At 55.2% G+C, this 14,725-nt stretch overlaps 1 protein-coding gene across 1 annotated transcript; it reads left to right on the forward strand.

Annotated features, from left to right (window-relative positions):
• The first annotated feature begins 10,636 nt into the window (after positions 1–10,636).
• LOC4344529 (AT-hook motif nuclear-localized protein 1) lies at positions 10,637–14,225 on the forward strand. The gene is made up of 5 exons (XM_015795586.3): positions 10,637–11,420; positions 12,298–12,365; positions 12,914–13,045; positions 13,204–13,365; positions 13,528–14,225. The coding sequence occupies exons 1-5, from the start codon at positions 10,952–10,954 to the stop codon at positions 13,813–13,815; spliced, it is 1,119 nt and encodes a 372-aa protein (XP_015651072.1). The 5' UTR covers positions 10,637–10,951; the 3' UTR covers positions 13,816–14,225.
• The last annotated feature ends 500 nt before the right edge of the window (positions 14,226–14,725 follow it).

Raw genomic sequence — 14,725 nt, forward strand, 5'->3', positions numbered from 1 at the left:
CTGGACGGCAAATAGGAAGACGCGCTTGTCTTTTTCCTGCGGGTAAACGCTGACGTCTTCGCATGGAGACCGGCGGATATGCCCGGGGTCCCCAGGGAGGTGATTGAGCACCGTCTCGCCGTGCGGTCGGGCGCAAGGCCGGTCCGGCAGAAAGTACGGCGGCAGGCCCCGGAACGTCAAGCCTTCATCCGCGAGGAGGTGGCGCGACTTCTGGAGGCCGGATTCATCCGCGAGGTCATCCATCCGGAGTGGCTGGCGAACCCGGTGGTCGTTCCCAAGGCGAACGGCAAGCTTCGGATGTGCATCGACTACACCGACCTTAACAAGGCATGTCCTAAGGACCCTTACCCTCTGCCTCGCATAGATCAGATTGTTGACTCCACAGCGGGGTGCGACCTTTTGTGTTTTCTAGATGCATACTCTGGTTACCATCAGATTCGCATGGCTAGGGAGGATGAGGAAAAAACTGCATTCATTACCCCCATAGGAACTTATTGTTATACGACAATGCCCTTCGGGTTAAAGAATGCAGGTCCTACTTTTCAACGTACTACTCGAAATTCTTTGGGTAGCCGAATAGGACGTAATGTTGAGGCTTATGTCGATGACTTGGTTGTAAAGACGCGCAACCAAGAGACCTTACTCTCGGATCTAGCGGAAACTTTTGAGAGTCTCCGCTCCGCCCGCATAAAACTGAACCCCGATAAGTGCGTGTTCGGTGTACCTGCGGGCAAGCTTCTCGGGTTTTTGGTCTCTGCCCGAGGCATCGAGGCCAACCCCGAGAAGATACGAGCTATAGAGCGGATGCGCCCCCCCAGCAAGCTTAGGGATGTGCAATGCGTCACCGGTTGCATGGCCGCCCTAAGTCGGTTCATATCGAGGCTGGGAGAGAAGGCGCTACCCTTATTTAAGCTCCTCAAACGCTCCGGGCCGTTTACTTGGACGGAGGAAGCTGAACGTGCCCTCACTCAGTTGAAGGCGTATCTCAGCTCTCCCCCAGTTCTGGTCGCCCCGGAGCCAAATGAACCCTTGCTACTCTACTTAGCGGCGACCCCGCAAGTGGTTAGTGCGGCGTTGGTTGCGGAGCGCGATGAGGACAATCCTCATTCCGCGCACCCCCACCCTGTGCTGGCTTGGCCCGGGAGAGAGCAGGGAGGAGAGGCCCCCGAGCCGAACGGTGGCCCAAGGCCCCCGACGACCGGAGCAGGCCCTCTGCCCGCTTGTTAGACGGTGCCAGGTGCCCCCGACCCCCAGGATGGCCCGAGGGCCACTGCGGGAAGGCCGCACCTATCGCCCTCTGACCCCGAGGCTAACCCTGTGCCGACTCGACCCGGGAGAGAGCAGGGAGAAGAGGCCCCCGAGCCGAACGGTGGCCTAAGGCCCCTGACGACCGGAGTTGGCCCTTTGCCTGCTTGTCCGACGACGCCAGGAGCCCCCGACCCCCAGGACGGCCCCGAGGCCACTGTGGGAAGGCCGCCCCTGTCGTCCTCCGACCCCGAGGTCGTCGGCACAGAAGACGAGTGCACCCCGCGAGGCCGCTTGGACAAAGAGCGCCCCAGGGATGTGGCCCCTAGCGAAGAGGATCGGCCCCACCGAAAGGTGCAGCGGCCCGTCTACTTTGTTAGTGAGGCCCTCCGGGACGCCAAGACCCGATACCCTCAGGCCCAGAAGATGCTTTACGCTATTCTGATGGCTTCGAGGAAACTGCGCCATTATTTCCAGGCGCATCGGGTCACGGTGGTTACGTCTTACCCCCTCGGCCAAATCTTGCATAATCGAGAGGGTACTGGACGGGTGGTGAAATGGGCAATCGAACTTTCTGAGTTTGATTTGCACTTTGAACCACGCCACGCTATCAAGAGCCAGGCCCTCGCCGATTTTGTGGCAGAGTGGACCCCAGCACCCGAGCCCGTCTCAGTCCCCGAGGCCAGCTCGGGCCCCTCGCAGCTGCCCCACACCGCCCACTGGGTGATGCAGTTCGACGGCTCCCTGTCTCTTCAGGGCGCCGGTGCGGGGGTCACGTTGACCTCGCCGAGCGGAGACGTCCTCAGATATTTGGTTCGCCTTGACTTTCGGGTGACCAATAATATGGCAGAGTACGAGGGACTCCTTGCGGGACTCAGGGTGGCAGCTGGACTGGGGATCCGCCGCCTCCTGGTGTTAGGCGACTCCCAGCTGGTCGTTAACCAGGTCTGTAAGGAGTACCGGTGCTCTGACCCGCAGATGGACGCTTACGTGCGCCAAGTACGGCGTATGGAGCGCCATTTTGACGGGATAGAGCTTCGGCACGTGCCCAGACGGGATAACACGGTTGCCGACGAACTCTCACGGCTCGCTTCCTCGCGAGCCCAGACCCCACTGGGCGCCTTTGAAGAAAGGCTTGCCCAGCCGTCGGCGCGACCCGACCCCTTAGGGGAGACGGACGCGCCTGACAGGCCCCCGATGCCCGTCGGAGTCCAGGCCTCGGGACCCGAGGGGAGCGCTCCCAGCTCCCTTAGATTGATTGCTTGGATCGCTGAGATCAAGCATACCTCACAGATAAGACTCTACTCGAGGACCGCGAAGGGAGTGAACGCGTCCAGCGCATCTCCAAACGCTACGTGCTGGTAGAAGGGACCCTCTATCGGCGCGCGGCTAACGGAATCCTCCTGAAGTGCATTCCTCGGGAACAAGGCGTCGAGCTTCTTGCCGATATCCATGAAGGCGAATGCGGAGCCCACTCCGCCTCGCGCACCTTGGTTGGCAAAGCCTTTCGACAAGGTTTCTATTGGCCGACAGCTCTCAATGATGCGGTCGACCTGGTCCGGCGATGCAGAGCGTGTCAATTCCACGCCAAGCAAATCCATCAGCCGGCCCAGGCCCTGTAGATCATACCACTTTCATGGCCATTTGCTGTCTGGGGGCTCGATATTCTGGGACCGTTTAGGCGGGCCCCGGGCGGGTTTGAGTATCTGTATGTCGCGATCGACAAGTTCACTAAGTGGCCCGAGGCTTATCCGGTCGTCAAGATCGATAAGCACTCCGCACTTAAATTCATTAAGGGCATCACAGCCCGGTTTGGAGTGCCTAACCGTATTATTACGGATAACGGCACCCAATTCACTAGTGAACTTTTCGGCGATTACTGCGAAGACATGGGCATCAAGCTCTGCTTCGCCTCACCTGCCCACCCCAGAAGCAACGGCCAAGTGGAGCGCGCCAATGCGGAAATCCTCAGAGGCCTTAAAACCAAGACCTTCAACATCCTCAAGAAGCACGGCGATTCGTGGATCGAGGAGTTGCCAGCGGTGCTCTGGGCGAACCGAACCACGCCAAGCCGAGCAAACCGGGGAAACGCCTTTCTTCCTCGTCTACGGCGCGGAAGCGGTTCTCCCATCCGAGCTCACCCTGAGGTCCCCTCGGGCCACCATGTACTGCGAGGCTGATCAAGATCAGCTTCGCAGAGATGACCTCGACTACTTGGAAGAGCGAAGGCGGCGCGTGGCCCTCCGAGCCGCGCGCTACCAGCAGAGCCTGCGGCGCTACCATCAGCGCCACGTCCGGGCCCGATCACTCTGCGTCGACGACCTCGTCCTATGCCGCGTCCAAACGTGTGCTGGATTGAGCAAGCTCTCACCAATGTGGGAGGGTCCGTATCGAGTGATCGGCGTCCCCCGGCCGGGCTCCGTTCGGCTGGCCACGGGCGACGGCACAGAGTTGCCTAACCCGTGGAACATCGAACACCTTCGTCGCTTCTACCCCTAAAGGGGGATCAGGTGTTAGGTTTTGGGCTCGGGCCAACCCCGCACCCCCCTCGGGCGTGCAGGGTTGGCCGGGGGCTACCACATATGCATATTCTTATTTCTCTTATATCTGTATTTCAATAAAAGCATTTTCGATTTCCTAAAGGCTGTATCTGTGCTGTTGTTTCCTTTTGAAGGATCTTGACTTGAAATAGGTCACTCGTGTTCAATCCTGCCCTCGGGGGCTCGGGTCGGCTAAAATCGCCAAACGGGGCCCAGAACCGAGCCGTGCCCCGGGGTGTGGTGAACTCCGGGGGGGAATCGGCAAAAACCCACAATCGGGTCACCCATAACCCTCGGTCACCATGCTCCCGGCCTGGCCAGTCTCGACATGTGGATCTCCCCAGGCGCTAGCCCCGACCCGAGCCATTTGAGGACTAGGACCTGGGCACGAGCCCTTGTTCAAGCCAAGACACAAAAGGACCGCGGCACAGGCATCCTCGTCTCATACACACAACAAATAGAATTGACACAAAAAATTTCCTCTTTATTTGATTGCAGATTAAATTAGTCTATACAAGAAGGGGGCCCGAAGGCCTCGGAAGAAGAAAAGAATAAACTATTTAAAGATTGGTGGGGGCCTGGGGGCTCATTCCGATGCACCCGGGTCGCCAGCCTCGTCGCCACTGTCGCCCACACTGCCGTCATCGTCCTCCTCGTCGGAGTTGAGGGCGAACGCGAGCCGAGGGGCCGAACCCTCGAAGCTGTGGACGATATGGTCGGCGGCGTCCCGGACCTGCGCGCGCGCGCCATCCTCGGTCCCGGGAGGGAACTCGTCCAGCGCCGTCCATGGGGAGAAGTCGGGATCCCTGGCTTGGTAACTCGCCAGTACGAGCTCCACCGCTCCTTGGGCGAGTCCCGGCTATCTCCGAGAAGCGCTGGGCGTGGCCCCCCTGGTTGGCGGCGTACTTCGCAGTCCGCCCGCCCCAGAGGCCCGCCTGCCGGCCGGCGCGGTCTAGACGGGAGACGGCGTCCCGAAGCATGCCGGGCCCTACCTCGCCTGCCAAGCGGAGGGCCTCGACCTCCCCGGCGGACGAGTCTAGCGCGCCCTGCAGATCGGCGATGGTGTGTTCGGCAGCTGCGAGGCGGGCGGTTAAGTCGCTGTCGCCCGTGGCCGCCCCGCCGCTACGCGCCCTTGCATCCAGCTCCCTTGCCTGCGCCTCGAGTTCAGCGGCCCGCTGGTTCAGTGCGGCCCTCTCGGCGCAGGCACTTTCCAGATTGCGACGCGCTTGTTCCTCTTGCGCAGCCTTGCGGAGGGACAGGCTGTCCGCCAGCCGTTGAGCCGCGGCCTCGGCCTCCTCGAGAGCTCGCTCCCGCTCGGTGAGCGCGTCCTCGCGGAGGCGGAGCGCGGACTCTTCTTCGGCATAGGCGGCTTCGTGCACCGCCAGTGTGACTCCCGAATAGCAACAGCGGCCTCGCGATCCGCCAGGTCCCTCTCCACGGCGCAGGCACGCTCTTCCAGCGCCATGGCACGGGCCTCAAGGGCTTCTTCGCGCCGCCGGGATGCCACCTCGGTCTCCGCCGCCCGCCGTTCTCGGGCAGCGGCAGCGTCAAGGACCCCCCGGGCGGCGTCGAGCTTTTTCCCTAGCTCCGCCTCCCAGCTCCCGTATTGAAGGCGGAGGGTGTCCTGCGCCTCGTTCATCACGGTGGTGGCGATGAGGGCAGCCCCCCGCTCCTCCTCCACCTCCTTGGCGATCTCCCCCAGCACCTTCCGACGGGCTTCGAGCTCTGAGACGTGCCGGCGGTGTGCCTTGCGGCCCACCTCCACCATGGCCTCCACCGAGCGTTGCCCCTCTTCGACACGCGCCCATGCGGCGTCAAGCTCCGCCCGCTCTGCTTGCAGGGCCTCCACTTGGGCACTTAACCCGTCCAACACCGTGGTGTTTGCGACGGCCAAGGCCTGCAGAAGGGGTTCTGCGCTCAGTGAAGCAACGGAAGGCGTGGGGAAGAGCCGCCTCGGTGAGGATGCCGCGTGGCTCGGCCCGCCGATGGACGTGCCGGACTCAGGGATGTCCCCCGGACCTGGCTTGTCCTGAGCGTCGCCCGAGGGAGTGGGCCCAAGCGATGCGCCCGCGGCCTCGTCGCGAGCTGCCTTGGAAGTCGTCGCCGCCTCGGCCTGGCGAAGTCTGGCCTCCTCCCGAGCGGCTTCTTCAGCTTGGCGAGCTCGGACGGCCACCTGGGCGGCCTCCTCGGCTTCCCGTAGGCGATCCGCGGCTTCTCGCCGGTCAGATTCCCGCCTCCGAGCCTCTGTGGTCGCCGGGTCCTCGGCCTCAGACTGGCCGGACTTGGAATGGCGGGAGGGACGCGACGGGATCTCGCTGAAACAGAAGAAAGACCAGAAGACAAACAAGATGGATGAGTGAAAACTCGCGTTGAGGAAATGAATACGGCCACGATGGGCGTGGGACGAACCTGCGAGGGGGTCGGTTAAACGACCACCTTGGAGGGGAAATGAGGTTTCCCCGGGATGGTTCTGTCCCCCCCATCTTGCGGAGCCGTTTTTTCTTCCGCTCCCCCTCGGGCTGCGACGTCGGCGTAGCCCCCTCCGGGCGCCTGCTGCTGGCACGCGCCACCCCGCCCCCTCGGGGAGGAGATGGGGGAGGGGCTCCTTCCTGCTTCCTCTTCCCCCGGGCGTCGGCAGGGCGGCCGCTCCCCGGGCCCCCGTCGCGGGGCCCAGAAGCACGACCCCCTCCCGGGGTAGATTGTTCCCCCCTGCGGCTCCCGCCCGCGTCATCGTGGCCTCGAGGAGCCCGCTCCTCCGACGCCCCGACCGCCTGCATGATGGTCAGGATGGAGGCGCGGTCTAGATCGCTGCAGAGGGGGAGGACTCCTTGAGGAATGAGGGATGCCTCCACGGAACTGAGATTCAGCACCCGTTGGACCACTATCTTGAAGTCCTCAGGAGCCCAGTCCCATCTGACCCCCTGGTGGGTCCTCATACAGTCCTCGGACCCGGTGTACTCCCAGGCGCCCCAGGCGCGCCGCTGGAGTGGCGCGATCCGGCGACGAAGATAGTCGCCGAACACCATGGCCCCTGTGAGCCCCTGGGATCGCAGGCCCGCTAGGCGGTCGAGGACGGCGTCGTAGCCATCTCCCAGATCTACCGGCGCCCGCCAGTTGGAGGCCTGCGCTGGAGGCTGGCTCGGAAGTCGGAGGCGCGCTTCGTCGGCGAGGGGGGTGTAGAACCAGTCGCTCTTCCAGTCATCCCACTTCTTGCGGAGGACGCAGGGAATGTAGCGGTTCAGCACCGGCCCCCGCGGCTGGAAGTAGCAACCACCAACCACCGACGGCGGCGACACCGGCTGTACGGTGAAGAACCACCGGAACAGCCGAAGGGATGGGCGCACCCCGATGAACATCTCGCACAGGTGCGCGAAGATGGCCAATGTCATTACCGCGTTGGGGGTGAGGTGCGCCATCTGGAGATCGTAAAACTCCAGAACATCCATGAAGAAAGAAGAAAATGGCGGAACCAGCCCTGCCATAGCAAAAGGGAGGAAGAAGACAGACCGCCCCGGGTAGCGTGGCGCCGGGCATCCCTCGCCCAGCGAGACTATCTCCCGGCCGGTGGCAGATTCCGGCATGAAGCGGCGCGGCAGCCCGGCCTGTCTCTCGCTCACGATGCGGGAAGGCGGCAGCACGCTACCGTCAAGCGGAGCGGAGCCCCATGCCATGACGCCGAAAGAAGAGATGTTTGAGAGCGAGCGCGTGTGGCGAAGGTAGGGCACAGGAAACAAGGAGTTAGGGCGCAAGCGGCGAAGACAAGGGGAATAATGGCGAAAGGAAGGAAGCAAATCTCTTCCTCGGCGACTTTATACCCTTGCCAATGCTGTGTCCGGCTCCTCGTTTCTCGCGCCCACTATCTTGCCCCCTCGTTTCTCGCGCCCACGCTTCCACTAATCCCATTCGCCCATTTGCGGTGCATGAGGTGGATATGCGGCTGTGGCAGTCGAGATGGAACATCTCGTGCGCGCGTTAATTACGCTCGCCGACCGAAGCGCCATCACCATATCTCCAGGAAAAACGAACCGGCTTGTCCCGATTTTTAGACCGGCCCCACCTGTCACCAGGCCTTAGGAAGTGGCGTCACGCCCGACCGCTTCCCTCGAGGAGGGCGATCGCCCTGGCATAACGCCGGGGGCTACTGTCGGTGACATGGGACCGGGAGTATCATGACTTAGAGACTTGAGGCAGACACGATCACCCACGTGGCCTAATCCCCTCGGGGGGGGGGGGGGTCGGGCCCGAGGGTGATACGGCCGCCCTTCTCTTTGTCTCCCCGAGGGGTCGGACCGCTCCCGTCTCGGCCCCGAGGGCCGAGGCGCCCCGACCCCTTGTGGGTTTTGCGCCGCGTATATGGGGTAGGTGAGCATAGCGGGGCTCACCTAACCACATTTATTGCGGTTTGGACGAGCGCGTCACGCCGCATGTAACGCAGTGCAGCGCGCTCGTTTATCCGGTCAGTGACCAGTCACAGACCGATTAGATCGTGGGTTAGGTGGCGACAGGCGGTCTGACGCACGCCTCGCCCCATCCCGTCAGGATGAGAGCCTCCAAGCACTCGTCCCTAGCCGGAGCCGGCGTGTTAGCTCCTGGAGATGGCACGTTGGTCCCGGTCAGATATATACCAGGCTTCATCCTAACCATTACAAGCAAGACATTGTATGAAGAGGGGCGAACATGCAGATTGATAAACTGACGCGTGGTGGACAAGAATGACCGATTTGTGACCGGTCTGACACTGGTCATGTCGTCAGCAGACAGCCATGTTCCCACGTCGCGCCTGCTTCCGGCGGAAGTGGAGGTAGGTATGGGCCGTCCCATCAGAAGGTCATTCGGACGGTAACCATACAAGTCTCCGTCTGTTTATGAAAAGATAGGATAAGTCCCCACAAAAAAGAGAGAGATGGTGCATGTGGTATCCCCTTGAGGTATAAAAGGAGGACCTTGCCCACTTAGAAGGGGGATTTTTTTTTTCGGATCCAGAACGATCAGAGAGGGAGAGAGTAAGAGCTCTCTGGTTCTCCAGCTCTTTTGTAGCTTCTTCATACATAGATCCACCAAAACACAGGAGTAGGGTATTACGCTTCTCAGCGGCCCGAACCTGTATACATCGCCCGTGTCTTGTGTGTTTCCATTCTCGCGAACCTTCCACACACAGACTAGGAGCTTAGGATCTCACCCAGGGCCCCCGGCCGAACCGGCAAAGGGGGACCTGCACGGTCTCCCGGTGAGGAGCCCCACGCTCCGTCATAATGGTTTCTTCTTTTCCTTTCCTTTTGTTTTACAAGTGTTCGTACTAATTTAAACTTGTTTGGACTCTAACAAATACAACAAGATAAGGATATCATAATTAAGAGTAGTTACTTTGTGCTTGTGAGTCGGCTTTTATTCTCTAGTGGAGAGTTTGGCGTATTCATTGTGTTTCTATATTTTTGTTTTGTTGTTTTATCTTGCACAACATGTTGGGCATTTGGACAAAAGGGTGGATATGTCTAATGTATGTGGTTTGCAAAAACTTATAAACATAAAGGTGGTAGCTCCAACCACCATATTCTTTTCATACCACCTACATTAGGAATTTCTTCATGGCTTGAAAGGATTTATTTTTTGGAATTCTCTGCCAAAAAAATTGTACAAAAAATATTACATCAAATTATACTAGACAAAAAAAATCCTTGTTAGATAGAGAAAAAATTATGCTGTTCTTATAAAAGATGTAGCTTATAAATATCCCCTTTCTCAGATAACCTCTGGTTTTGGTGCACAAAATGTAGGGACTAAAAAAAACCATCATAAGAAGATAGCAACAATACACTACTCTAAACGATCCATAAAAGAAGCTACTATTCGGTACAGCTTTAAAACAATACATACATCATTTTTTCTCTTAACAATTCTCGCACGAGGAAACAAACACATAGTTTTCTAATGATACTTCGGCTAAGTTCTTCTGTTAGCTTTTCCATCTCGCTCTTATTTTCCACGCGTACGCTTTCTGAACTATCAAACTGTGTATTTTTTTTTTTTTGCAAAAGTAACTCAATACAGAAGTTGCTTTAAAAAATCATATTGATGTATTGTTAAAAAAAAGATAATACTTAATCAATCACACACTAATGGATCACTTTGTTCTACGTGTTCCCAGCTCCCGCTAAAGAACACAACCTTCGTCACTCGCCACCCATCACAAGACAAGTTAGGCATGAAATACTACGACACTGAACTGTTGGAAAGCCGGTGTGAGCGTAGCTGCTCCATTTCCCACCGGACAACCCGTTGAAAAAAAACCCGGAAGATTAGCTGCTTCCACACGGATCGGCTCATCTCCCTCCCTACTGTCACCACTCACTCACACTGTAGTCTGCGTGTCTGTACGCTTTGACACGTTTGACCCGCCGCAACTGCAAGACGACAAGATGAGACACGGGTGGCAAAACCCGTAATTCCAACCCCTACCCAGGGTCAAACCCCCTCGCTTCAATAGCTTCGTGGCTAATTACCCATGAGCCCCTCGAAATTATCCTATATTTAATCCGGTATTAAAGTGGTTTTCCCGTTTTGCCCCCCCCGGCAAGCAAAAGGCAACGGGCATTTTTCGATTTCCGCATTAAAAACTCGGCCCCGCTTTTGTACGCATCCTCTCTCTCCTACGAAACAACGACAATTTCGGTTTCTTTACCAAAACGCGGCACTAATTTAATACCCCGATAATTTAATTCGGTTTTAAAATTTTACTCCGTTTTTTTAATTCGTTAATTAATTTATTAATTTATGTCCCCTCTCTCTCCTCTTCCTTTTTTGCTTTTAGTTTTGGCTTTTTATTTCGCCCCCATTTCCATTCCTTCCCTTTTGCTCTTGCTGCTCCTCTTCTCCTCGCTTCGTCTTCTTCCTCCTCTCGCCTCTTCGTTGCGAGTAGAGAGATTTTTGTTGTGATTTTTGAGGGAATATTTTTGGATTTTTGGTTTATTTTTGTGTGGGTTTTTTTGGAGGTGTATTTATTTTGTTTTTTTGGTGGTGATTTATTTTTGAGAGGTTTTAAGGGATTAAGGGAGGTGTGTGAGGAAGATGGGGTTAGTGTGTGTGAGCTCCAATGGCGAGAGCTCGTGGCGGAAACCCTACTAGGTTGAGGAGGAGGAGGAGGTCGTCGTCGCGCTCGCGTGTGGACCATGGAGGCCAAGTCGGGGGAAGCGAGCGTTGCGCCGGTGGCCGTGGCGACCGAGGCAACGGCGGCGACGGTGAGCTTCCAGCCGCAGGCGGCGGTGGCCGAGCAGGGTAGCTCGAGCGGTGGTGTGCTGGTGCCGCCGCCGCCTATGGCGGCGGGAGGAGGAGGAGTTGTGGTGGCGGCGGCGCCGGTGGCGGGGGTGGTGAAGGTGGGGAAGAAGAGGGGGAGGCCGAGGAAGTATGGGCCGGACGGGAGCCTGATCCGGCCGCTGAACGCGACGCCGATCTCGGCGTCGGTACCCATGGCGGCCTCCGCGGTGGGGCCCTACACGCCGGCGTCGGCGGTGGGCGCCGCCATGAAGCGCGGGAGGGGTCGCCCCCTCGACTTCGCCTCCACGGCCAAGCTCCATCACCACCACCAACACCAGCACCATCACCAGCAGCAGCAGTTCGGCTTCCACTTCGACTCCATTGGTTGGTATCCATCTCCTACTCGCATCTCATCTCTCCCCCAAATTTCCTCCCAAAAAAAATCCATAAAACTTGATTTATTTTTTTTTGTCAACCCAATTCTGCTCAAGAGAGAATTTAATTTTGATTTTTTAGCTCTGAGAAATTAATTAGGCGATTAGAGGAGGAGGAGGAGGGGGCCAATGGCAGAAGTAGTAATTGGGGTTGAGGCGTCACTACTTGTCATGACACTGTCTGTCTGTCCCTCTCTTATCCGAATATTTCTTTGTCTCCTCCCGCTCTATCCAGTATCCACCCCAGTGTAGTGTTGCGTTGCATGATCAGATAGATGGTCAGGGACCTCAGGTTGTTGGTGTCCTCCCAAGATTCGAAGAAGCGAGTAGTGGGGGCCAGATGGAGGCATATCCTGAATCCTCAAAGCCTCATCTTGTTGTTATTGTGGTTGCATGCATGGTGGGGCTGTGCCCCGTTGTGGGGGTGGCATGGTGGTGGTGGTTACTAGTTCTGTGGAACTGGATTGGGATCGAGATGGATCAAGCGAAGATCCTGCGAGTCAGGATGTACTTAGGCTCCGGTACCTTTCGATCAATCATCATCCCTGTCTCTGTTGTGCTTCTGCCGTTGCTGATGGCAACACGAAAAGGCCGCGATGTCCTGGCGAATCTGGTCTTTCTGGCAGGTTGTACGAGCTGGAATGGTTGGATTGGAGCATGCTAGCGTTGTCAAGCATCATGAATGCATAAAGTACTGAAATTTCAGTGTCATGGAAATGTCCGCGGGCTGCTGTAGTCGCGTTGCGCTTGTTGCAATCTCTTGAGCATTTTTACCTCGTTTCGAAATTACCTGCCGTCAGTTTGTTAACCATTGTGTGTACTGGCAGGTGAAATGGTGGCTTGTTCTGCTGGTGCGAATTTTACTCCTCACATCATCACTGTTGCTCCTGGAGAGGTATGTAAAAATCAACGTTTTCTTGTGTCTTCACTGGCATCTTACATTGGGTTCAATTGATCAAGATGTATGAGTTCTTGTTGACAATGATTGAATGTGTTCTTTACTTGAATTTGATTGAATAATACTGTACTACAGAGCAAGTAAAATTTTCAGACTGTTTTGTTGAAGGTTTTATGGTTGTGAATCATATGGTTTCAGGCTTTTCTGCAACATAGTGTGATTACTTGCATCATTTTATGTATTTTGAAACATTTTATGCTATATCATGTTTTATACATAAACAGATGAAAGGCGTTTTAGTTTTTACTGCTTTGCTTAGATTAGGTGGGCTGCAAACCTTGATATGAATTTTGGATATGCTCGAATTTTGTTTATCAGACTGGATATGCTTCTCTATGTATTATGTTTTGGCCTTCAAGCCTGTTAAAATGCTTCTATTCTTGCAAATATTTGCATAGTTATAGCTATGCTCCTTATTTTCTAAAATTCTTCTTTTTGAAAGTCTTAATAATATGTGGTACTGATGTTTGTTGCATGTAATTCAGGATGTGACTATGAAGGTCATATCATTTTCTCAACAAGGACCACGAGCTATCTGTATTCTATCTGCTAATGGTGTGATATCAAACGTTACACTGCGTCAACCTGATTCCTCGGGTGGCACATTAACTTACGAGGTTTGTAGACCTACTCTTGACATACACAGCGATGCTTTACATGCCTTTTTGTTTTTGTTTCAGATCTACCATGACATGATTTCGTATATTTGTCTAAAGATGAAAATTTTCTGATTGGCCTTATGGTTCCCAGCTGATCTCCCCTATTTTTATTGTAGGGACGTTTTGAGTTGCTATCTTTGTCTGGATCGTTTATGCCTACTGAAAACAGCGGAACACGGAGTCGGTCAGGTGGGATGAGCGTTTCTCTTGCCAGCCCAGATGGCCGTGTTGTCGGTGGTGGAGTTGCTGGCCTTCTGGTGGCAGCAAGTCCTGTTCAGGTGCTTTTTCTTACCTTCAATTGAGATCTGAATGGATCCCATTTTTGGCAGAAACGCATTCCATGTTTTGTCTGATAAATCGAGCAAACACGGTCCATTTGTTGTACTATTTATCTGTGTTGAGGTGATTGAAATGCCATCTAATATACATTTGGATTCCAGATTGTTGTCGGAAGCTTCCTACCAAGCTATCAAATGGAACAGAAGAATAAGAAGCCTAGGGTGGAAGCGGCACCCGCCCTTGCACAGACTCCTCCTGCTGTTCCAATCTCTAGTACCGATACGCACAGCAGCGAGCAAGGGCAGCACAGCTCCGTCGCCCCAAGAACAACAAACATCGTAACCTCAGCATACAACCCAGACCAGAGCTGGGCATCTCCTGCTCAGTCGATACCTGACAGCGCGAGAACACCATCGGGCGATGTGAAGGTCACCGCCTCTGGAGCCTGAAACTGAGATGAACTGACCAGGATCCATGAAATTCCTGGTCTGTCACTGCTGCAGCCGCACACCATGATCGCCGGTGGCGGCCAAAGATGGCTTCATTTCTTTCTGACTTGTAAAAGATGTATCTGAGTTCCAGTAGGTTTTCCATCTTCAGGCAGAAGAGTCTAACTGCAATTGCTGTAGCTGTCCCGATATTAGTCACTGTTTAAGCATCAGGCTACCCTGCTTCCTTGTAACACCATGTCGGTCTTATTGGAGATTGGAGAGTTCTGTAGTTACAAAATTGTACTATTAGTTCTGTGTGTGTGTGTGTGTGTCTCTAGGCTTCTTTTTCATTTTGTTGGATTACTCCACTTAATTTGCTCCTGGTGTACCCCTTATTAAATTAGCATTAGAATTTTTTTTCACTCTAATTAACTGTTGTCTAAACTGTACACATGTTGTTAATCTTCGTACATATGGGAATGCTCTCTTCTTTTCTTCTCTGACTGACAGTGGGCCCAACTTCACTGAAGTTCTACTGAAGAAGCTAGCTTTGGGCTACTGAATCTTAATCTTCAGAAGTTCAGCAGCTAGGACCGGGTAATCTTCAGGTGAAACATCCAAACACAATGCTGATACTCGGGGCCCACATGTCAGTGACAGCTGACGAAACTTCACGCCAAGATTCGCACTGCATTGGCACGCACATGTTCTTCTCCAGATCATCACCACCGGTCAAAAAGAGAGGCCAGAGCCAGAGTCGTTGTGAAGATGATTAGCCCACGGTGGAAGAAAGCTAATTAAGCTAGAGTTAGCGCTAATAAAGCCATCAAGTGCGTGCTTAGCAACAAAAGCTGGGATGGATGGATGGATGGATTAAATTAGCAGCTGCAACAAGAAAAGGTTTAAGCAGAAGCAATGTCAGTGAAGA

The sequence above is a fragment of the Oryza sativa genome, chromosome 8 (genome assembly GCF_034140825.1).
Source record: "Oryza sativa Japonica Group chromosome 8, ASM3414082v1".
NCBI lineage: Eukaryota > Viridiplantae > Streptophyta > Magnoliopsida > Poales > Poaceae > Oryza > Oryza sativa.

Coding starts and splice junctions, on each gene's coding strand:
- LOC4344529 (XM_015795586.3), top strand. CDS start 10,952: ATGGAGGCCAAGTCGGGGGAAGCGAGCGTTGCGCCGGTGGCCGTGGCG. Junction 12,366..12,913: donor TCACTGTTGCTCCTGGAGAG/GTATGTAAAAAT, acceptor CATGTAATTCAG/GATGTGACTATGAAGGTCAT. Junction 13,046..13,203: donor GTGGCACATTAACTTACGAG/GTTTGTAGACCT, acceptor TTTTTATTGTAG/GGACGTTTTGAGTTGCTATC.